The sequence below is a fragment of the Anguilla anguilla genome, chromosome 4 (assembly GCF_013347855.1).
Source record: "Anguilla anguilla isolate fAngAng1 chromosome 4, fAngAng1.pri, whole genome shotgun sequence".
In the NCBI taxonomy this organism is placed as follows: domain Eukaryota; kingdom Metazoa; phylum Chordata; class Actinopteri; order Anguilliformes; family Anguillidae; genus Anguilla; species Anguilla anguilla.
The window spans coordinates 38,904,050-38,929,555 of NC_049204.1; the positions used below are offsets into that span (position 1 = coordinate 38,904,050).

At 41.5% G+C, this 25,506-nt stretch overlaps 1 protein-coding gene across 5 annotated transcripts in view; it reads left to right on the forward strand.

Annotated features, from left to right (window-relative positions):
* dpp6a (dipeptidyl-peptidase 6a) overlaps positions 1 to 25,506 on the forward strand; it is a 269,988-nt gene that overhangs the window by 213,893 nt on the left and 30,589 nt on the right. For all 5 annotated transcript variants that reach the window (XM_035415608.1, XM_035415609.1, XM_035415604.1 and 2 more), the window contains 7 exons: positions 416 to 468; positions 1,964 to 2,045; positions 13,362 to 13,482; positions 23,029 to 23,183; positions 23,997 to 24,094; positions 24,603 to 24,726; positions 25,129 to 25,167. In XM_035415608.1, the coding sequence (XP_035271499.1) occupies positions 416 to 468; positions 1,964 to 2,045; positions 13,362 to 13,482; positions 23,029 to 23,183; positions 23,997 to 24,094; positions 24,603 to 24,726; positions 25,129 to 25,167 (672 nt within the window). The remainder of the gene's footprint in view (positions 1 to 415; positions 469 to 1,963; positions 2,046 to 13,361; positions 13,483 to 23,028; positions 23,184 to 23,996; positions 24,095 to 24,602; positions 24,727 to 25,128; positions 25,168 to 25,506) is intronic.

The window sequence follows — 25,506 nt, forward strand, 5'->3', positions numbered from 1 at the left end:
TGCCTCCTCTTTCTGTCTATTGTGTAACCTGAGTAGGCATATGAATGACAGCAGTATAATATTTCTGTCACTGAAAAACAAACTCTAATCATGCCAGCTTGACTAAAATATACCCTTCATATAGCTCTCACATTATGAAATGTTATGGAACATTTTACATTAAAATGGCACAGAGCTATGCTGACATCCCTGCTGTTCTCATTTAAAAGATGTCCAGTAAGAAATGAATGTTTTTATTTTATGAAATTGTGACATGATAGAAGTTTAGCTTAGTGCTGCAAAATGGTCATTTGTTGAATCACCGTAAACAGAAGAGCTGCTCATTCATGTCCATTTGGGAGGCCAGCGGTAAATATACCCGGTGGTTTTCATTGTATGGCAGTTATTAACGTGAACACGTTTCTTCTGCTTACAGGTCTATCAGCACTCTTTCACGGCGTCTTACATCATCTGTAGCCTGGAGACTCCGTAAGTAGTTGTCATTTTGAGAAGACTGTATTTTTTTTGTGTGTTTCTAGGTATTTGTAAATTATGCTTCGATTAAACGAGTAAAACTGAGCCGCAGCGGCACATTTTAGTATTTGTGTTTTTACAGTTTATGACTTTATCGTTACATTTCTTTCACTCACTATTTCAGCTCATTATGTTGTTATCGTAAAAACCTGCGAAGTGCTTATTGATTTATGTGTGGATGAATGAAGCCAAGCTTTTGCACTGCCAGGGCTGTCTTGCTCTGCTGCCATCTAGTGGATTTGTTTAGCATTATGGTTGGAAGCACATGGTTATGACGTTACTTTATCCACACGAAGAAAGCACATTTCCCCCACTTTGTGGGGTATCTCTCATCCTGTTCTGTGTGGTCACTTAAATTTGAACAATGAACAGAGGACTGCAGGTTAACATTACAGGTGGGGAACTTCTGGTTTACCCTTCAGCAGAATGCACAGCAAAGTATTCATGTGACAAACTTGAAAGCAAATACCCTTTGTCTCTCCTGGATCTATTTCAACTGACAGCCACATTTTTGTAGTGTGTATTTGAATAAATGGATTCACTTATGGATCATAGGCTACTTGTGTAGTAAAAAAGACTGAACATCGCTGAATAAATCACGATCATTCCATGTTCGGTCATCATCACTTCTCTGAAGTGTAAATCCATGATGTGATGGGATACGGTGCCAGTGGAGGGAGAGTAAAAAATCCCTTTGTATAAGATGGCCTTGTGTTCAGCTCAGCTTTATGTGTGTAAAAAAGTCTCCTGTATGTAAGATGGCCTTGTGTTCAGCTCAGCTTTATGTGTGTAAAAAAGTATCCTGTGTGTAAGATGGCCTTGTGTTCAGCTCAGCTTTATGTGTGCAAAAAAAGTCTCCTGTGTGTAACATGGCCTTGTGTTCAGCTCAGGTTTATGTGTGTAAAAAAGTCTCCTGTGTGTAACATGGCCTTGTGTTCAGCTCAGCTTTATGTGTGTAAAAAAGTCTCCTGTGTGTAAGATGGCCTTGTGTTCAGCTCAGCTTTATGTATGTAAAAAAGTCTCCTGTGTGTAACATGGCCTTGTGTTCAGCTCAGCTTTATGTATGTAAAAATGTATCCTGTGTGTAAGATGGCCTTGTGTTCAGCTCAGCTTTGTGTGTGTAAAAAAAGTCTCCAGTGTGTAACATGGCCTTGTGTTCAGCTCAGCTTTATGTGTGTAAAAAAGTCTCCTGTGTGCAACATGGCCTTGTGTTCAGCTCAGCTTTATGTGTGTAAAAAAGTCTCCTGTGTGCAACATGGCCTTGTGTTCAGCTCAGCTTTATGTGTGTAAAAAAGTATCCTGTGTGTAAGATGGCCTTGTGTTCAGCTCAGCTTTGTGTGTGTAAAAAAGTCTCCTGTATGTAAGATGGCCTTGTGTTCAGCTCAGCTTTATGTGTGTAAAAAAGTCTCCTGTGTGTAAGATGGCCTTGTGTGCACACTGCTGTCTGTAGGGAGACCTGGAATCTGAATCCACCAGAAGTGCGGAACGTTCAGCTGCAGTACGCTGGGTGGGGACCAAAGGGCCAGCAGCTGGTAAGGGCCAACATTTCTCATTTCTGTCCTAAACAAGTCTCACTTTAGACTCCTAAAGCGTGATCACTCTTGTTCTGTATCACCACTGCTGTATGCTAACTAGAGACCCTATGGCTCTTTTAAGAACCTTGCAGTGCTCAAGACCAGGCTTGTGACATCGATAGTTACTCTTTAGACCAGGGGTGTCAATCTCCTGGAGGGCCTCAACCTCAGGTTTTTCTGGTTTCTTTTCAATAAGTTGCCAGCTTAGGTCTTTGAAACAAGGTCTGGGGACTCTTTAGCTAATCAGCAATTTCAATGAATTATTTACGTACTGAAACACTGAAAAAGGCTAAAGAACTGATATCCCCAGTCTAGACCTTTGGCAAAATCATGAGCCCAGATGGGCAGAATGGCCTGTTCTCATAATCAGTTATAATTCTGTTTTTGAACTGAAATGCTTGTTGGAAATTAAGACACACTGCATGTCCCACTATACCATTATTCTGCACCATAAAGACTATTACTGAGACACTTACTAATAACCAGGCACTAATCTCCCTGCCATTCTCACAAAAATGCCCATCTACGGTGAGTTACATGTTTGGGACAAAGAGTTTTTTTCTTATTGTGGTTCTGTAATCAAACAATTCACAAGTGGTTATAGTTCAGATTATCAGATTTTGTATAATAGTATTTCTACAATATATACGTTGGTTTCACCCTGTAGAAATTACAGCACTTTGTCTTGCTGTAGGATGAATGAGATTGGAAGTATGCTTGAACTTGATCAATGAAGACAAGTGAACCAGTATCTGTGGCAGCCATACATGCCCAAACCATAGCACCCCGGCCATCATGTTTCATTGATTAGGGAGGTGCTTCAGATCTCAGGCAATTCCTTTTGGCCTCCACATTTTGCTCTTGCTATCACTCTGATACAAGTCTTGTCCACAAATCTGTCCACAAGACTTTTGTTCATAACCTTGCAGGCTCCGTTAGGTACTTTTTAGCAAACTGTATCCTAGCCATCCTGTTTCTGTTCCTAAAGTCTCCTGTGGACAGTAGTAACCGACGCATCCACACCTGCCTCCTGAAGATGCCTCTGATCTGATGGACAGGTGTTTGGGGTTATTTCTTCTTTATGGTGACATTTTTTTGGTCATCAACTGTAGATGTCTTCCTTGGCTTACCAGGCCCTTTAAGATTACTGACCATGCCAGTGATCTCTTTCTTCTTAATGATCTTCCAAATAGCTGATTTTGGTAAGCCTAAGGTTTGGCCTATGTCTCTGACAGTTTTTTTACTTCTCAGATGAGCAAATTCTGTTATCTTGTAACTGAGCTAAACTGGATTTAAACGATGCTTTGACAATACTGCATCATCAAAGCATGGGGCAATTTTTATACAATCAAATGGTATATGACACTTTTACAAAGAATTTGTCGTGATACACTTCATCATGTCCCCTGGCCCAAATAATAATAATTAAGGGTGTCTTCAGTTGTCAGTCATAGCAGGACATTTTTGTTTAGCAGTTTATCAGTTTTTATCAAATTATGTAGGATAAGCCAGCACTCAGTCCCAGCACAGCATAGCACAGTTAGCAACATAGGCCAGCACTCAGCTCCAGCATCGAATTGCACAGTTAGCAGCATAAGCCAGCACTCAGCTCCAGCACAGCATAGCACAGTTAGCAGCATAAGCCAGCACTCAGCTCCAGCACCGAATTGCACAGTTAGCAACATAAGCCAGCACTCAGCTCCAACGCAGCATAGCACAGTTAGCAGCATAAGCCAGCACTCAGCTCCAGCACAGCATAGCACAGTTAGCAGCATAAGCCAGCACTCAGCTCCAGCACAGCATAGCACAGTTAGCAGCATAGGTCAGCACTCAGCTGCAGCACAGAATTGCACAGTTAGCAGCAAAGCCAGCACTCAGCTCCAGCACAGCATAGCACAGTTAGCAGCATAAGCCAGCACTCAGCTCCAGCACAGCATAGCACAGTTAGCAGCATAAGCCAGCACTCAGCTCCAGCACAGCATAGCACAGTTAGCAACATAGGCCAGCACTCAGCTCCAACGCAGCATAGCACAGTTAGCAGCATAAGCCAGCACTCAGCTCCAGCACCGAATTGCACAGTTAGCAACATAGGCCAGCACTCAGCTCCAACGCAGCATAGCACAGTTAGCAGCATAAGCCAGCACACAGCTCCAGCACAGCATAGCACAGTTAGCAGCATAAGCCAGCACTCAGCTCCAGCACAGCATAGCACAGTTAGCAGCATAGGCCAGCACTCAGCTGCAGCACAGAATTGCACAGTTAGCAGCATAAGCCAGCACTCAGCTCCAGCACAGCATAGCACAGTTAGCAGCATAAGCCAGCACTCAGCTCCAGCACAGCATAGCACAGTTAGCAGCATAGGCCAGCACTCAGCTCCAGCACAGCATAGCACAGTTAGCAGCATAAGCCAGCACTCAGCTCCAGCACAGCATAGCACAGTTAGCAGCATAAGCCAGCACTCAGCTCCAGCACAGCATAGCACAGTTAGCAGCATAAGCCAGCACTCAGCTCCAGCACAGCATAGCACAGTTAGCAGCATAAGCCAGCACTCAGCTCCAGCACAGCATAGCACAGTTAGCAGCATAGGCCAGCACTCAGCTCCACAGCATAGCACAATCACAGCAGTGGTGTGCTGATATGCCACATAAGACAGACTGTAAGTAATCACACCAGAGTGGCTGAAGTAATTAATTGTGGGTAATCTAACTGCTGGATTAATTAGACTTCTGACTGAATTGATACCAGACACAATTTCTTTCCATTAGTCATGAAGTAACCCACCTTGCGGCCACTGCTTGCTGTTCGCAGGACTGAGCCAAGTCAGTCTAGCTGTGTAGCCGGCTTATTTTGGCAGAAACCCTCCAGAGATTACTAAAGGCAAACATGTCAAGGAAAGAAATGCTCGCAAGGTTCTTTTTTCAGCCATACTCACACACGTTTATACCTGACATGCACACATGTAAGCATATACATTATGCAGACGTGTGCACATGCACACTGGGCTGTATTTCGGTGGCAAGGATGGCACACACACCTGGGTATGAGTATAATTGCTCATTTGGTCACATGCAAAATATAATATCCCTACTCTACCCAGTTTGGTAGTTTTGTGGTTTGCAATAAATCTGTTTGTGTCAACATGAGTTGGTTAGCTAAGTAGGGATGTGTCAATGCAAACATCTGGCGCTGTGCAAATTCTGTGTTTCATAATGTGACTGGGTTTTTATCCTGATAAAATAAGGCCCCAACGCAGGTGCAATGTGCTATATTTTTTGCTATAGCATTAAACATATGCACAGACAAGCTATCACACAAGACAGTTTTTTGGATATTATACCATTTCTACAACATGTCAGATTGTCAAGATATGTTTGTTGAATAAATGTAGTTATGTACAGTTGGTCCTCTTGGGAATTAAGGTTTTTTCATTCTGAAACATTTTGCCTCTATTCTGTCTTATATGTTTATATGCATCTATTTATTTGTATTTTTTATGTTGCACACTTCTCCATGTCACTGTATAATTCTGTTCAACTCCACAATAATGAGCGGATCAAATGAGATCACGATTGTACAGTAGCTTGTTTGATTATTGGTTCATTTACACTACAGACTATGGCTACAAAATGAGAGTAGCTTACAAATTGGGTAGCAGTAATGAGAGTAACAATTTCAAAGATATGGTTCATATTCTTAAATAGGCATTCTTTAAAGTAGGCTCAAAATCTTCAATTGCATTTAAAATAATTTAAACATTTATTCTCTGATTTTATATCTAAAATGTTCTACTGTACACATATATACAGTGGGCTCCAGAATTATTGGCACTCTTAATAAAAATAAAGAAAAAAGGCTGCATATAATAAATGACACAGATAATAATCTATATGTTATGTTCAAACATATTGGAAAACTATATACTTTTATTTCAATACATTTACTCTCATGCTTCAATGTTTTTTTTATTAAGTAATCTATTTTTTTCTAAAAACCATAGGTGCCATAATTATTGGCACCCCTAACAATTGTTGTAAGTAAAATCAAACAAAATGAAATTAGCGATACAATTTTACTTAATTTAGTTCATCTCAGTCTAAAGGAACTATATTGCATCATTCCATCACTTCCACTTTCACTAGAGAATAAAAATGAGGTAACAAGCATAAAAAATCCCTTTGTCATCCATCAGCATGGGAAAAGCCAAATAACTGTCAATTCAGAAGAGACCGATAGTAATTTACCGTCACAAGTTTGGTAATGGGTACATAAAAAGACATAAACGGTTAAATATACCACTTAAAAGGTGTAAAACATGTGGAATGGTTGCAAATTTGCCAGGAAGAGGAAGCAAGTGCATGGGGTCCCCACAGACGGTGAGGAAGGTGGTGAGGGAGGCCATTAATAACCCAAGGATCACTGTTTAAGAATTGCAGAGATTGGTTCGTTTCTTGCGGTCAACAAGTCTAAAAAAAACATAAAATGGCATCTCCATACCAACAAACTCTTTGGAAGGGTGGCACGAAGACAGCCCTTACTGAGCACAATAAACAAAACCAAGAATCTGGAGCTTGCTAACCCTCATTGGAATTATGACTGGAAGAGAGTGCTATTGTCAGATGAGACCAAAATTGAAAGTGTTGGCCATACACACCATCGACATGTTTGGCGGCAAAAGAGGAATGCATACAGGAGAAGCACCTCATACCTACGGTCAAATATGGAGGTGGGTCATTGATATTTTGGAGATGTTTTTCTGGCAGTGGTCCTGGGGCACTATTTTAGATCAATGGCACAATGAAATCAACAAAGTACCAGGAAATTCTGGCAGAAAATTTGGTTGTCTCTGCTAAGAAGCTAAGACTTAGTCATAGTTAGATTGTCCAGCAGGACAATGACATCAAGCATACATCAAAATCTAAACAGAAATGCTTAAGTGAAATCAACATCCATGTTTTCCAATGGCCATCTCAGTCTCCAGACTGAAATTCCATCAAAAACCTGTGGTCTGAACTGAAGAGGGGAGAGGGTTCATAAGCGCAAACCCAAAGATATCAATGATTCTGAAAAGTTCTACATGGGACAATGGTCAAAAATCCCTCCAAATGTGTTCTCTAACCTTTTCACAAATTATAGGAAAAGACTTATGGCTGTCATCTTTGCCCGGGGTGTTTTCATAAAGTATTAAACCAGGGGTGCCAATAATTGTGGAACTTGTTTTTTGGGGAAATATTTTTTTTTATTTAAAAAATGTGAGACTTTGGTTGATTCCAATGAATCATTAATCAAGCACACTAGTTTACGCATGTTGGAAAATAAAGCTTATGTCAATAACTGTATTATTTTTTAGTTTAGCATTTTTTTTTAGCATTTTTTGTGCATATTTATCAAGGGCGCCAATAATTCTGGAGCCCACTGTATTTATCTAACAAAAATATATAATTTGTTAAACTCACCAAAACAGCACAATAAGCCAGCAGTACAGTTGAAAGGGGGCCTGTATTGGTTAAAACCACAAACACATAGTTAGACACCAAGCATGCACGGCAGCAAATGTTTCTATTGACTCCCTCATTGCGCTGCCCACTCCATGTTGATGTAAATAGATTTATTGCAGGCCGCAAGGCTACAAAACTGGGTGGAAGTGAAAAATATTCAATTTGTACAGGGCCAAATTAGTAACCAAATTTTACTCAAGTTCAGGAAGTTTCGCTACCAGTATCTCCGAAATAGGGTCCTTTGTCTCTGTCTCTGTTTCCTCAATGATCTTCCACAATCTGTAGTGAAGTTATAATTAAAAGAAAGGAAACACACAGTGTCTTTGTCCACCATTTGGATTGGCTTTATTCTTTTTGTGGGTGGACTTTGTTAGAGAGGGAAGAAAGTATTCTTCTTCTTGTTGTCCACCACATTAACGAGCATTCCCATTCACTGTATTACCTGTAATAGAACTACTGGATTAATTGCCTGATGTTAGTGTTAGCATGAATGCAGATGGTCCTGATTCAGAATATTGTCTTTTTTACACAGTAAAATACTTGTTGTTTTCATCAAAGGAGTAATGATAGTCTTTATGGTTTGCATGAGTCACAGCTGAGATTAAGAGCTCAAAGAAAGGAAAGTGCTGTAAATGCAAATGTCAGATATGCAGGGTGATGCATTTTATTCTTTCTATTTGTTATTTTATTATTTTGGTTTTTGCTTTAATAATAAAACAGTAACAATTGTCCCAAAGTAACAGACTCTGAGTTTACATTGAGCTAAATTTCCAGGTAGATTCCTACAATTGCAGGACTTATCCAGTGGCTTGTAGTGCTTGTCATTCCTTGTGGAAACAGGGATATACTGAAAATATGCTTGGAAATGCTTCTGGTAGTCAAATATAATTACATTAAGGTAATCGTAGTAAACAAAAAATGACACATTCTACAAATAAAAAACCTTTATTTAGATAAGCAGATTAATGCTTTTAAAACTTCCTGTGCGTTGCAGTTTACATGTTCTTCAGGGTGTGAGCAGCAGTAGCTAGGCAGCCAATTAATGAGTGTAAGAAAGAAGCGGCTTAAACTTGCAGAAAATGAAGTTGACTCCTGTACTTCAAGAAAAGTACTATTAAAATAAGAGCGGTGTCACTGGCCGTAGGCTATTAATGATTCATGGCAAACTGTATATTCATCTGGAGTTATTCTGAACCCAGAACCCTTCTATGGACTCATTTTCAAGCATTGATCAAGTCTGATACACTATACAAATAAACTGAATGTAGTGAATCATTAGACTGTAGTGTATTGAACATCCCACTGCAATTGAATTAGCAAATCTGTTGAATTGAGTAGTTCTTGATCTTTCACTCCCGACTGCCATTCTATTAATTATTAATGACTTTTAATTAATGATTAATTAATGAACCATTGTAATCATAATAAGATCAAGGGACTATTTGACATAAAAGCATCAGAGACTGTAAAACATAACTTTCATCAGACATTTAACTCGTGGGGTGTTTAAGACCAGGCCTGACACAGTACTGGATACTCTAAACCAGCAGCCTGAGAGACTACGGGTTTGTGTTTTCCTTTCAATCAGCAGCCAGTTTAGACCATGTAAACAGTGTGTGTCAGAGTCCCTTTACCCAATCAATGACTAAATAAATATTAATGTGCCTGAATTGGGTCATTTGTGGTCCCAGGCACAAAATACATTTCTTACAGTTTATTTATCTTATGTTCCAAATAGATTCATGTAATTTTTCAAATTTCAGATTTCAAAATGTGTGGTTCAGGTAATTACATTTATTTTTGGAATCATATATAACCCTAGTCAAAGGCACAATTTTTTGTTCTTATGTAGTTTTGTTAAATGGCACCTCAGAAAGTTTTCAGGTGTCTATGGGTACATATTATCAGGTGATACCTACCCTCAGATGGTGGCAAGAGACCTGTATTACATATTTTAGCAGACAGCCTGCAGCTCCCAATATCTGTGGGCTGCTTACCTTGGTACCATCTGTCGCCTACTGGCAAAAGGCAAAGCAAAGAACACTATGACATTAAGATTGAGGGACATCAACAGAACCCAGAGATTCTATTTCAGCAAGTGCTGGAGAGGCATGGACGTTGCATTGTGACAATGTACCAAAGAGCAACCAAGGGCAAATTGCACCATTCTTCAATATGATGGACACAGAAGGTTTTGCAGCCTTCGTCATCTGGATGGCATATTTCCCCGACTGGAAGTCTTCCGCAGACAGCCGTTGATGGAGCATTTTCCCCAGGAGAGAGCTTGAGTATGCCCTGGCCATGCCAGACATACAGGGAAGAGCTCAAAGGCCAACACTCTAATCCTCAATCAGAGCCGCAATGCTGCGCGTGGGTGTACGGTCAGGCCCTCGCACTGTGGAAATGGCACGGCCTACTGCAAATCCCACTAAATGTAAAAGGCTGCTATACAGACAGGAAGGTTTCAAGCGCTGGAATGGCCGGATCATGGCACGGTTGAAATGGTGTACTTTACCTGTCTGTAGAATGCATAGGGATTCTGCTGTCTGATATTTACAGCATACTATGTGAACTTCATTGAACTGTTTCAAAAATCACCCATAATGCAGATTTTAGGAAAATTCTTGACTGGCTAAGTCATTCACCGGATCTGAATCCAATTGAAAATGTGTTTCGTATGCTGAAGACATAACTTCAGCCCCTGAAACAAGCAGGAGCTGAAGATGGCTGCAGTACAGGCCTGGCAGAGCATCACCAGAGAAGGTACTTGACATCTGGTGATTTCTATGGGTCACAGACTTCAAGCAGTCATTGCCTGCAAAGAATATGCAACACAGTACATGACTTTCATTTACATAACATTAATATGTTCCAAACGCTATAGTCCCCTGAAATGAGGAGGGGGGGGGGGGGGGGGGGGGCTGCTGGGTATACAAAGTTCTGCAATTTCCACAGGGTGAAACCAAAGTGTATAAAATACTCTAAAATAAAAGGTGAGAATTTGTACTTTAAACTTTAACAACATGTGAACTGTTTGCTTATACATATAAAATTGTCAAGTACAGAACCAAATCAAGTCTTTGTCCCTACATATATGTTCAGATGGTTCAATTCATTCATTTCCCAAGAAAATAAAGATATTTGTAAAAAGATATTTGCTATTCATTGTAAATCTGGATTGAATTTATTTTTAATAAGTTCTATGTTGGAGTTATGTTGGTGAATGACACACAGTCAGTAGCTTGGGGGGTTAAGACCTTAAGTGATGACACTAGCTAAAATCCTGCAGACACTGTGGTCATTTTTAGTGATCAGTGTGAAAATTTTGATCAAATATTCCAAACACACATAATAATGGTGCTCAGTATTGCTTCCTGCATCTGGTAATGCTGAAATAATTGTGTGTAATGCAGACATACAGTGCCTTCACGCATGTACATACTGACAAAAGACCCACATGAACACACACACACACGCACATAAATTTGGGTACCCTAAAAATAAAATAATAATAATAATAATTATTATTATTATTATTATTATTATTAACACATGTCCATGAATACACATACATGCACACACACACACACACACACTCACACATGCACACAAACACACACATGTCCGTACCGGCACACACTTACATACACTCACAGACATAGAACTCACTTGCAGATACACACACATAGATGCAAGCCCACGCACCAGCACACAAATGGCAAATGTGCATCACGTGAGGACCTATGCTTCCGCTCCTGCGAGTCCAGCCAAGGTCACCTCCATCAGAAACGGGGAGGCGGGTGGGAGACACGCTTTGGCAGCGAGACCGGGACACCGGGGCCGCTGTCATCTGTCATCGCCGAGCAACGCGCTCGCGTGCGCTCATGTACACACTCAGGACCTCGCCCACGCAGACACGTGCTCTGAAACGGTGATGTCACGGTGCGTGTCACATCGACACCATTTGTGCTGCATGTCGCCTTTCGTCTCTTCCGAATGCCGAAGGCTCATTGGTCGTGCACGGAATTATCATGGCTCTGACAGACTGGCTCAGCACGGCTCAGCACCAGTGATGGATTCTGAATATGAAGTACTGATCACTGTCATGCCAGATTATTCCCCTGGAAGGAAATATTTAAAAACCTACAGCATGTCATATTTTGGGTTTAAATGTACTTCTGTAACCTTTCTAAATGTTTAGGTGTGTTGGTAAAGCAGACTGTTAGCGCCATACTGTGTGAGTCCAGGTTTGATTGTGTGGTGAGGACTAAAGGTCAGTGATCAGATTTACTGTGTATCAGTACTCCCCAAGCATTCAAACATGCTTTTAATGCCTTTCATGTCATCTTAAGTTGGAACTAAATTCAAAATCAATGATTGAACAATAAAGATTCTCACATTCTCACACCTTAGTTGAGAACCCCTTCTATAAAACTTCATAGAGCCGTTATGAACTCATCATGGAGCCTTTACAAAGGGTTTACAAACCAGACATACATACAACATGTATAGAGCATTTATACACCAGTCATACAGCCATTATAAAGTCTTTACAAAGCAAGCATCAAGCCTTTTACAAAGCAATAACCTTAACAGAGCATATGTGAACCAATCATAGGGCTTTTACAGAGCGTTTACAATCCAATCATTGAGCCTTTCAGAGAATTTAGAGTGAAGGGAGCTTAATCACAGACAGGATGTCTCCTTGAGCAGTGCACAATCATGATTATGTGATATATAATCATTGAAACTTTTTTATTTTTAAAACACTTCCATGCAATCTGTGCCGAGTTAAAAAATGTATTTGGAAAAGTCGTTCTCAGTTCATTATGTCCTGGGGCCAGAAGAAAATGCAGAAATGGAAGTAGTGTTTTTTACTTATTGTTCTACAGCACTGACGCAGACAAGTAGAAAAAATTCATACTGCTTTTTTGGCCTCTTTTGCTAATATTCTTGTGCACTTGCCATTTTTTTTTTTTTTTTGCAGTAGTAGTTTCAGTAATCGGTCCTTTCGCTTTGGTGAGGATTTAAAATGGATTACGTTTCCCTCGTCTAACTCTAGACAACTGGAAATAAGGCTCTTTTTATTTGTATAATTTAAGTATGCAGGAAAGTGTGGAGCTCCATGTGTGGGGGTGGAAACTGGCTTTTGAGGAAAGGGGAAAGCGTGGCTGTGCGATAAGGGTTATAAAATGTTTTTGTTTCCTAATCCCTTCTCTTGCCATCAGCATGGCTCACAAACTGAGCTTTTAAGACCCCGCCTCTGTTTTGCCTCTAGAAACTTCTCATCCTGTACCTCAGCTTATTAGATCAGACACTCTGTGATGCTCCTTAGACTCCATGATGAGTGGAGCTAGTGTGCACCGGCGCATCAATCATTGTTTTGTATGAACCAAAGGCCCAAATAATGCTAATGGAGGCACATGATTACTCCGTCCATTTTGGGGTTCATGAGGCCTCACTCTCCCAGCTGTGCTTTGTGTGATGATGCTGTAACTTCCTCTAATATGCTCTCAGATATAGCCATTGAGTCAGCCAGCATAGCAATGCTGCTGACTCAAACACAACTGTCAGCTTCTTCTATCCTGTCGCTGTTTCTGCTATTTTCTTCCAGAACAGTTACATTGATTAACAAAGTTCTTTACCTGAGCCTTTCCACACTGGCCGACATGCTAGCATGTAACACATACACAGTATGCTTCTAGAGCCCTATTTCCTCCTCACGTGGTTTGACCTTATCACCACAGTTATTCTCAATCACTTCCTGGTCTCCCCACAGATCTTCATATTCGAGAACAACATCTACTACCGGGCCACCGTGGAGAGCCGTTCCATACGCCTGGTTTCTTCAGGAAAGGAGGACGTGGTATTCAATGGGCTCAGCGACTGGCTGTATGAAGGTGAGACCCGACGCTCGTCCTGCCAGCCCCGCCCCCACACGTACTCCTGTCGTATCGGGCCCGGACCCAAGAAAGCTGAGCTGATCTCTTCCTGTTCCTTCTGTCCTCTGTACGGGAACGTGGCAGGGAAAGCGTTCTTCCACAATTCAGTGTACTTAGTTCCACTGCTGTGACACTTACACCCCACCCACTCCCCAGGCCACCAGCACCTAGTGCCTGAATCATCAGGTTGAAGGAGGAATGGTCCCCACTTCACCAGGAGAGGAGTTGTTGCTGGGTATAGAAATAATGTGTTTTGATTATCGTGATTTTGTCATTTCAGTTTAATGGTGTATTGATTTTCCCTGGTTGTGAGCTTCTGCTCTTGAACCTGCTGTCTAAGGCATACACATACAAGAGGTTCCCACACACACACACACACACACACACACACATACTCACACAGAAGCATCCCAGTGAGCGCAAGCTCAAATCTACACATCTAGATGGGTGAAATTCTACGTTGAGAGACGTTTTGAAATAAGCTCAGGTTAGCTCCAATATAGCTCAGGTCTTACGTGGATATAGCCTGGCTATGACCTAGTCCACTAGAAAACTTTCACTTTTCAACCAAATAGCTGAGTTTTCACCGAACGTCTGAATGGTACATACCACACATATAGGAACACACACACATGTATGCATGCACAAACATGCACAAACATGCACACACACGCAAGCACACACACTCTGCATCTCTTACGGTGAATGTTTTAGCACACAATTGCTAAGCGAGACAGATCAGTAACTGCTGTGGGGAAACTAGTGCATGACGATCATGCTGGTGCTGAAAAGAGAGATTAACATTGTTCAGCAGAGTGAGGAATCAGCAACTCCTGGGACATAATACAAGACAACCCACACTCTGTGCACAGAAAGTGTGTTTGCCATAAAAATGCCTGACATCCATAACAATGTGCAGATGCTCACTTTATCCCAATAAAATCCTGTGCTACTGTAAGAGGCACAGTCCTCTCTTGACAGTCAATGACATTTCATTTCATGTTTGTTAACCGACAGGTAGCATGGACTTTTGTATGGACAGCACATAGCCCCTCTTGCAAGTTTTGGTCACCCTTGCCTGGCCTTCAGATGGAATCTTGTTTATTCTAAGAATTCCATTAAGGTTGGAATGCCTCATAATTTCCCAATAGTGTGCTGCATAATTGCCATTTGTGACTGCATATACACTCCCACAGGATGTGCAGATGAAATTAATTCGTGTAGATGGCATCTCTTTAGCCAGCCAGGATCTCATATTTGTGAGTCCTCTTATTAACAGTGCTCAAAAAATCACTTAGCCTTGGGTCTGTCTTACTCCCTTCTCTGAGTGTGTGTAGCCGTGTGTGTGTGTGTGCGTGCGTGTGTGCATGTGTCCGTGTGTGTGGGTGTGCGTGTACGTATGTGTATCCATGTGTGTGTGCGTGTGTGTGTGGGTGTGGGTATGCATGCGTGCGCGTGTGTGTGTGTGTGTCCGTGTGTGTGGGTGTGCGTGTGCATGTATGTGTGTGCGTGCATCTGTGTGTGGGTGTGCATGTGTGCGTGTGTATTCGTGTGTGTGGGTGTGTGTGTGTGCGTGTATGTGTGTGTGGGTGTGGGTGTGCGTTTATGTGTGTGTATCCATGTGTGTGTGTGTGCCATGAGAATGGAGCCTTTATAATAGTGTCTCCCAAGCTGTAATCAGCTTAATTACAAGAAGTGAAGTATAATAAGCAGTGGTGTTTCTGCAGGCCACACAGCCGGGTGCTCATATACATGCAGTGCATGCATGTGCGGTATGTATGTGTGTGTATGTTTGTGTACAAACCTGTGAGTGTGTGTATATTTATTTGTGTGTGTGTGTGTGTATATACATGTCGGTGTGTGTCTATGCATGTGTATGCATGTGTGTGTGTGCGTATGTTTGTGTACAGACCTGTGAGTATGTGTGTATTTGTTTGTTTGTGTGTGTGTGTGTGTGTGTGTGTGTGCGTGCGTGTGTATATGTGAACTGTGTTGTCTCTGTTCTCATTGCATGCACTATCGCTTAAGGGGAGGTGAAAGGATTAGGTCAGTGACCAAGAGCAATATTAATCTGTTATGTTTAAACTTTAATCCCAGCAGATATTGCTCAACTTCACCTTCATGACACCTCCTTACGAGGCAGAGAAGTTTTTGCAGTCCACATGCTTTATGATTTATTGAAAGCAATGAAATGTGGAGAGGAAGTGTTTATGCTGAGCCTGCCTCCGTTCAGGTTGTGAATCCTCGCAGTGGGTAGCAGCTAATCTCTCCATGTCAATGCGAGTCTCCCCCTTTTATTCAAGAAAATCCTGCCTACATTTCCCACTGTCACTTCTCAGCTGAGCAGGTGAAAGGGGTCCTGCATTGGCTGCTGCAGATGCCTGTCACTGTTCTCGGCCACTCTTTTGGTTGAAAAACTGGGTAGTGCCGCAGTCCTGCTTCCACAGAGAGGTGCAGGCCAGCACGTGTACTCCATATTAACCGTCCTCACAGAAAACATAAAAAACATGTGTATTTTTATGCTAAATTATTCCACAACGGCAGTCAGGAAAATTGTTGCTGCATCTAAATTACTCCAGCTGAGTGCAGCCGAGTGGAGCACGCTATTACCAGTGTTATGATGCTGCCTACTTGCATTTATTTATTTATTTGATGCAGTTGAGGAGCTAATGCTTGTATACGCAAAAGTTACTTACAACGTTGAAGCTGCTTCGTGCAAAATGTTACACAATGCAGTCAGAGCAGTAGATAGCCTGTACGCAGTAGGCAGTAAATTGTTCACTAAACTTCTTTTTTAGAAAACAGAAGCTGGGGAAGTAATTTGTCTAACCCTTATGCTTTATAATGTATGTATTTGTTAAAAGCTATTTGATTTCAGTTATAGCAATGCCACCACTGTACAACTGGGAAATGTAGTTCAGCTAGCAGCTTTGTGACTAGTAGCAGCGTTGCTGCCCTTGTACTTAACACATTCTTTTTACAACCTTTTTTGTTGTAAAGTGTGCAGCACAATAAATTGTACAAACTGTGGTTGCTGATTGCAGCTCAGGATAAATATGTCATAATATTATGTGGCAAATATTAATTTACAATACTGAAATATTAATTTGCAAGTACCTGAAATTTGCAAATACTCCTGAACATGTCTATCATTACACAAACAATGAGTATCCCTTGTGGGAAATAAGGCTGGAATCATCCCCAGCTGTATTCTATGACACTGCATTTGTAAATACTACATTTTGCATTAATCATAAACAATTTCTCTTTTTGGCATAACGAATGTAATGTGTAATGCATGTAATTTCAACATAAAAAAAAAAAAAAAAAATTTATAATAATTATCACATAATAATAACTAACAATTGTGTTAAACAAGTAATAACATGACACCCTCCTATATGTATTAGTTCATACTTACATAATTGAGCATTCTAATGTATTTTACTGTTGGAAATTTTGTAAGCAGCTTGAACATGTATTCCTTTGTTCAGTATTTTGTTACTTAAAATGAATAATATCCATGCAAAGGACTGTGTATCAGAGGCAAAACTGTATTTCAGAGACAGGACTGTGTATCAGAGACAAGACTGTGTATCAGAGACAGGACTGTGTTTTAGAGACAAGACTGTGTATCAGAGACAGAACTGTATTTTAGAGACAGGACTGTGTATCAGAGACAGAACTATGTATCAGAGACAGGACTGTGTTTCACAGACAGGACTGTGTATCAGAGACATGACAGTGTATCAGGGACAGAACTATGTATCAGAGACAGGACTGTGTTTCACAGACAGGACTGAGTATCAGAGACAGGACTGTGTATCAGGGACAGAACTATGTATCAGAGACAGGACAGTGTTTCACAGACAGGACTGTGTTTCAGAGACAGGACTGTGTATCAGAGACAGAACTGTGTATCAGAGACAAGACTGTGTATCAGAGACATGACTGTGTATCAGGATGGGACTGTGTATCAGAGACAGAACTGATTATCAGAGACAAGACTGTGTATCAGAGACAGGACTGTGTTTCAGGGACAGGGCTGTGTATCAGAGACAGGTGAATGATTATTCATATGGGCTCATTACATTACATTACAGGCATTTGGCAGACTCTCATATCCAGAGCAACATACAACAATCCTTCCGAGGTACAGGAATATTACCATGACACAGACACAAGGAAGTCACTATTTCCTGTTGAAACTCATCTTGTCATTTTCATCTCCAGTGCATCATCTACTGTTTAAACACCGTCACTGCAGTAACCACTCAACAAGTAACTGAGTGAGGGATGCGGTATGGGAAACTGCGAGTTGCAGGGAATGAAAAGTTAATCCTGATAACATTGTGTAAAAACCAATGTCTGTCAAGGTGTTAAAAGGAGGGTTTCTTGGTGTGGATGTGACTGACCTGAAGAAGTGAGCAGTGGGTGCCCACATGCCCGCATTTGTGGCCACTGCCCTCTGAGCCTGGGCATCTGCCACTATTGATATGAGTCACTTCTAGCTATATGCCAGGAAATATGAGGGGGGGACGTTCACCCACAGCGCAGCACAGCTGATGCACAAACAGCGACCGACCACATTACCGAGGAACTCTGCTGCCCCCTGCTGGAAGCTCAGAGAGCGCAACTTGATGAGTTTTCTACCTGCCGGTCTTTCTTAAAAGACTGCGTCAGCCTCTCCAGCTACATAATCACAAATAAAATACTGTAATTCTGTTCTTTATTGTGAAGCTCACAGACGTTTGTGCAAGTGTGCATTTCTTGAGTGCGTTCTTAGCTCCCATCTTTAGTAGATGGGGGGGGAGGGGGGGCTGTTTGCTCGCTCACACTCAATGGTGTGCATTACTCACCTGCCTCAGCATTATTTAGTCTTATAACTGAGAAATGTCTCAGAGGCTTTGCATTATTCATCTGCAGTGATGACAGACGCTGGAGGGAAATGGGGGCTTCTTTCTGACAAACATCCGGAGTAATTAAAATCAGAGAGAAAAAGAGAGAGGGGGAGAGGGAGGGAGAGAGAGAGAGAGAGAGAGAGGTATTTACTTATGATTTGGAATAATTAGTATTCATGTTTGAGTTTCTGCTTTGGCCATATTTACAAATGCATTTTCTGCCAATGAAGAATTTTTAGTCTGAAAAAGTTTGAGAGAGAAAGAGAGGCAAAGTGAGAGAACAAGTGAAAAATAACAAGGAAAGGGACAAAAAACCATACACAGGAATGATAAAACATGAATCCTCAAAACAGCAAAGCCTTGCTCTGACTCTTTTAAGCTCTCCGGCCCCTGTGAACTCATAATCAGTGACACACGGCTGGCAGGGGTCGGGCCAGGCTGCTGGACTTTGGGACAGGTTGGTTAGCCACGCTGCCGGTGGCCTGAAGGCGTAATTATGAAAGGCATCACTTTGTCTCAGGAAAATGAAATTAATATCCAGAGTCGATTAGCCGGGGCGGCAGGATCCGAGCATGCCTGTGATTCGGGAGATTTAGACCTTTCATTACGGATGTAGCCGGAGGAGGGAGAGGGGAGAGAGGAAAGGGAGATTACTGCTGGCCCTGCAGCTGAAACCTTCTGTAAATGTTGGTAAATGAGGGCTCATGAGTCTATTCTAGAGATATTCTGCAGTGAACTCATACTGCGCAAATATTATTCATAAAATTACATATTTCACATTTTGCAATTTTTACAGGCAGACATTTGAGCAGGGCCTTTTCCCTTCTTTTTTGAACCTGCAGCCTTTTGGATTGTAAGCTAATAGACCCAGCCACAACCTAACATTGCTATACGTTTGCCTTAAGCATTCCTGGTGTACTTATCTTCATGTTGGGATTGAACATGGAAAATAATTTTAATTGAAAGAGTCTATACAACAGTTTCAGACTACAGTACATTAAAACAATGAATAAGTCCACTGATCCAAAGAAAGCCACAAATAATTGTCTTTTATACAGCTGTGTTTTGGTGCAATTGGTTCCATGGCTTGTGACATATACAGACTGCAAATCACAAACAGCTCAGCAAGTGCAGTCATGATCACTAACCTCCTTTCCCGATATTCTCCTAATGTTAATGACAGGAGTTGAAAAGGAAGAATCTGAAAATCCAGTCTGTGCATATTGAATGAACTCTAAATGGCTTAAATAGTCATCCTAATTAACATTGATGTTGATGTTAAGATGCTGAAAATTGAAAATCCCCTAAGGAAATCTTGAAAGTGCCTAATCAAAGTGGAAAAACAATTTCATTTAAACGGTAGTTGAGGAAGTTTTTGCAGTCTTGCTTTTAATTATCTTGTTTATATATCTTGTTGTCTGTCCCTGATATACGAAAGGACGATAAGACTGACTCAACACTGGTCCCCTGCATTTTCATGCCAAGCTGTTATCAGAATGTCATGTGTCTTTGAGCTCCTGTTGCAGATCTCAAGGGTGGTTATTAACAAGCTCTATTTAAGGCAGCGGACAGTTGCACGTACGTTTAATACAAGAGAGACTGAATCTTTTGTGTTTGGTATGCTAAATCATTCACCCTTGTGTCAGAGCATAGTTCAGATTTGCATTGTTTAACATTGTTTAGCATTGATTTAACCAATGTTAAATATCCTCCTCAGGTACGTTCGTGTGTGTGCTTTGGGTGATATCCAGATATATATCCCACCTTAACAAAAGTGATTTCAGGGAGACTGACATGCAGGATATGCAGTTACAAATGCTATTTGTTATAAATTCATACAGGAATTGTGAGCCTGTGTGACCAGAAAAGCTAGCTAACGCAATGTGCTAAAATAGCTATAGCTGGAATTGGTTTTGCAGGGCTAATTGGCTCTCATAACTTGATTCCTACTCACACTGATATGTATTGTATGGTCATTTAACCCAGCCATGCATATGTTTAGGTATTATAGCGGGCCATTTTGCCACCAGTAAGCAGTGTGCTGAGGAGACCCTAGAGTGCTTTGCTGTGAATCTTTTCATCAAGACTGCTTTAATGTGAGAGCGGCAGAGTTGACTAAGCACAGTGACCATTTCATCTCACATCACAGCAGCCCGTTTCTCATCGTGTTATTACGGAGCCTTTTTACCTTTTTGTCCGTGCACTCAGAGCCATAACAGCAGTGTAAATGAAGAGCCACACTCATTGCAGTGTGTGAATGCACAGCACCCGAGCGCTGAGTACTTTGGCTGTAATTATGAGCGACTTGGCGCAGAAAGTGGCTCTTTTTTCCATGTGCACCATGTTCGGTCATGCGGGTCAAGTGAGAGTCACACTGCTCCTAATGAACTTTTCTCTGCTTCAATTATGCATAGGTATAATTAGCTCTACCCAAGCTCTTATACTTGGATCCAAAATGCATGGTCACTATGACACGTATACACACATACCATATGTTTACACACACTCAAGTGCTCTTTTCTCTCTCTCTCTCTCTCTCTCTCTCTCTCTCTCACACACACACACACACACCCACACACGCGCACACACACACACACACAAGCACACGCTCACACTCACACAAACACTCACATGCATATCTAGATGCATACACGCACAAACGTATACTCTTTGGTTCTGTGGTTGTTCAATGTTCACCTCACAGCAGAGATGTGACCAAGTTACCAATAAGTCTCAAATGTTAACTTAAAGTTCAACTCAGGTCCCAAATAAAAATAGGCAAGTGTCAAATAAGTCTCAAGTCAATAGTGCTCAGGGCCAGGCAAGTCACAAGTCCCCATATTTAGGTATCATAAACAATGGTATTGCTTAATAAAAAACTGTAAAACAATTGTTAAGTAAAATAATAGCCAATGCTACAAGTGCAATAGTGGATTTCATTTCAGCAGGATTATTTTTCCCTGTTAGACCTACATCTGTTTGCATATATCTATACACATTTGTGTGTATTTAAACGTGTGTACACACACAAATGCACACACACACCCCCAATATTTGTGTAAATGAGCATGTGTTTGTTACATGTGAGGAACCCGGGCTCCGTGAAATTCAGTTTGAATTCTGCTACACACACACTAAATACCAAATATAGCCATGCACCATTCTTATTCTGTGAATATCCACTCGGACTTTCTCTGGGAAAGTATCAGGGTTGCTATTTCTGATAAATTATGGCAGCTCCAAACCCTGGAGCTGTTATCCAGGCTACAGCCTGGTCCCTTGGGATGAAAGTGATTTATAGCCAGGCTGAATCTCAGCAGGTAGAGTGTGTATGTGTGTGTATGTGTGTGTTCGCAGTGTCCCCCCAGTCCACATATATAGAAATTGTGGACAGGGGGAGACTGAGATCAGACTGGAGGGGGACTGTATTTGTCAGCCCGGGGAGGAGAGCATACGTAGAGCTGGAAAGAAGTAGCGGGATGGTGGAATACGCGCTGATACTATTCCGATCCGGCCTGTTCCGGCCCGCCTCTGGCACTGCAGACGATGGCACTGGCACCGTCCTCACACTCAGAAACAGCTCTGTCACGCTGAGCGCCGCACTGCTGCGGCTGGGGTCAGCTCACTGCAGCACCGCGCTTGAGCTGACCGAGAGCCTGGCCTTGATGCCTGGCCACTGTCTGGATTACTCCCGTTGATCTTAGTCCACTTTGCCCTGAAAGGCCTGTGGTGGATACATATGATACCCATATACAGTAATGGCTTGTGCTGGATATGATACTCATAAAAATGTGATTATTAGGCTTATGATTTCCAACTGCTGTTGACCTCGCTCATGTTACATTTGCTGTGAGCTGCAAAGATTACATGACATAACACTGCATTAATTTCTCCAGAACTACTTACAATGTAAAAGAGCATGAGCTCATCCACCTGAGTGAGCAACATTTACAGTCCAGAAACTTTATGTGCAAAAGCATTAAAGTATTAAATGTAAGTTCACTTTAGCCAATCTATAACTATAATACAAGTCTTAGAATAATGCAGCTAACGTCCATATAAAACTATACAGCATGCTGTAACAATCCCAGAGTAATTACTTTTATGATGGTAACAATTCTATTTCAGTGGAATAAAAATTTTCACACAATGAATATGCTACAAAATGAGTTTTATTGAGGTGTTCTGGACATGTCTTGGAAGTATTTAAGGTCTTTAATCTTGGGCTAGGAGGTAGATGACCCCCCTGAACATTAGCATCAGGGCAGGGGAGACCACTTTTAAAATACAGAATAAAACAAGAAATGGAGGTGGAGATGGGGAGGTGGAGGGATTGCCTGATTATACCCGTGGGCGAAAAAACAGTTTAGCAGGCTTAAGGTAATGGTCTGAAGGGCTGTCTGAAAATTTTTCTCCCAAATCTTCATTTTCTTTAAAAAACAAAATCCAATAAGGTAGTTCCTTAATGCCATTACTAAATTTGTTTCATTAGTGTAATAACTTCTGTCCTATGCAGTCTAGATATATGTTTGTACAGTCGGTCAGATGTGCAATATTAAAAGTCATAATCTTGTGAAAAATGACACTCCTCTTGTTTTTGCAGAGGAGATCTTTCAGACACACATTGCTCACTGGTGGTCTCCAGATGGCGCCAGGTTGGCATATGCCACCATAGACGACACCTTGGTCCCCAAAATGGAGATACCCATGTTCACGGGCTCCATTTACCCAACAGGAAGAGAGTACCATTACCCAAAGGTGAGTAACTGATGGACGTAACCATACAGATCAGGTGTGTGATATTTAACTCAGATGTGGGATTCAGTCGTATGCCTCAGGTTAGAGATGTAGGCGTGTAACTCAGATATGAAACATATTGTATTACTCAATGATGTAACTACAATAGATGATATTTTAATATCAGCAATTTTAATAATAGCAATTTTGCAGCCTTAGAAGTTGTTGTAAACTATTGCCAGTTTTACGTCAGTCAGTATATACCCCCATTACGACTCACGATCAGTGTGATTGTATTAAGATGGCTCAGACTGAGTTTGTGACATTTTTTCTCATCTTGACCGTTATGACAAAACCGAACATGTTTAATATTATCATAAGTCTTTAGTCTTGGCTCAAAAGGTTTGTGATGGTCAACGACGTAATTTATAATCCTACACTGCCAACTGCCAATAGGTGCGCTGTCTTTGTCTGACATTAGCGCACCAGGGTGTGAGTTTCTGGCAGAAAGAGGAGGGCTATGACAAAAAATCTCCAAAAGAACCCTGTTGGAGTCTTTTGTGTGAAGTTGCATGATTCCCAGTCTTTGCATAATCTTAAAATGTGTGCACCTCTAAGACTGAAAACCTATGACTTAGGACATATTGCTGTTAAATGTGAGAGTGTCTTTAGTTTCTCTAGCAGGCTTATAATATACCAGAGGCAATAACTATTTTACTCAGACATGTGATTCAGGCCTGAGACTCAAGTATGAGATTCAGGTATGTAACTCACATGTATGATTCAGGCATATAACTAACTCACTTGTGTAACTACTCCCCCCTTCACTTTCAGGCAGGAGAGGAAAACCCAATGATCTACCTGTACGTGGTGAACCTGAACGGGCCCCTGCACACTATAGACATGAAACGCCCAGAAGACCAGAGGATAGGGTGAGTATCTCACAGTCCCACCTTCGCGTCACGCACATCATCCTCCCTGACAGCTGCACTGGGTCCCTGGGGAAAGTTGAGCATGTGAATCTCTCCTTTTCCTTAAGCCATTTCAGGTTTCATCTGCTTCCAGTGTGGAACATATCCCTGGGCTGTAGTACTGTTTAATCACATCTGTCATGTGATCTGCTCAACATTACAGTCATCTCCATTGTCATCAGCACTGATGCTGATTGGTTAGTTCATCATTAAAGTAAGGGACAGTCATAGTGGTGGTAGCAGTTGTGGAAAAATGCTTGGTAGTTGTAGTAGTGGCAGATCATCTGCAGTTACACTGGTAGTAGCCGTCGTACTAGTGGTAGAGCTGTAGTGGTCTTAGACAGTGAGGTATAAGCACAGCTCTTTAGAAAGAGTAAGAGGATAGTAATAATAGGAGAAGCAGGAGTTATTGTGAGGTTAGAAGCCAAGGCAGTGGCACTGCAATGACACAATACATTGTTTTCAACAGGGAATACTACATAACCATGGTGAAATGGGCAACAAGCACCAAGCTGGCTGTGAACTGGCTGAACAGACCACAAAATATCTCCATTCTGACACTGTGTGAAGCCACCACTGGGGTCTGCACTAAGGTGAGTCACCAAACAGTCTCCTTGTTACAAGCAAAACCCTTTTATAAGCACAATGTAGCCTTTCCTAAGCACTTTGTAGTGCAATCTACATTGTTGTGCACATATTTTCAAAAGCACCGTGTAATGTGATGTTAACTATTTTATAAGCAGAAGCATGTCATTATGACCCTTTCATTGCCACAGCACAAGAAGTTGCTATGAACACAAATAAGAATGAATGGTTTTCACTCTTACATAAGCTACATTGTCCATAAAGGTTTTCACCCATTCATAACACAGCAAGGCTTCCACAAATGCTCAATGTGTGTGCTGGACCTTGTAACAAACAGACACATTTACCCTTTTCTAAGTTCCTCAGCATCCATTTTAACTGATAGGCAGAATGATATCTCTTTTTTTCAGAAACACGAAGATGAAAGTGAGGGCTGGCTGCACAGACAGGTGAGCCTCAGGAACTGCAGCTTTTTTGGAGTTGCGGGATGGAGTTGTCCTTTCCATGGGGGGTGGCGTTGGGGGGGGAAGGGGGGGGGGGGGCGGGGGCACTGGCTGAGATAGGTACCACCTCATCTGGGCCTCCATATAAAGTAACATAAATTAACATTAAAAATCACAACACTTCTACAGACATATAATACATACATATGTTACACTATAAAACATGGCCACAGGGATATGGTAGAATATTATTCGGCCAAAACAGGCCATATCTCGAGATAGATAGTGAATACTGCGTTTGCATTATAATCTGAGCTTCTCAGACTGGGTTTGTAAGACCAGCAC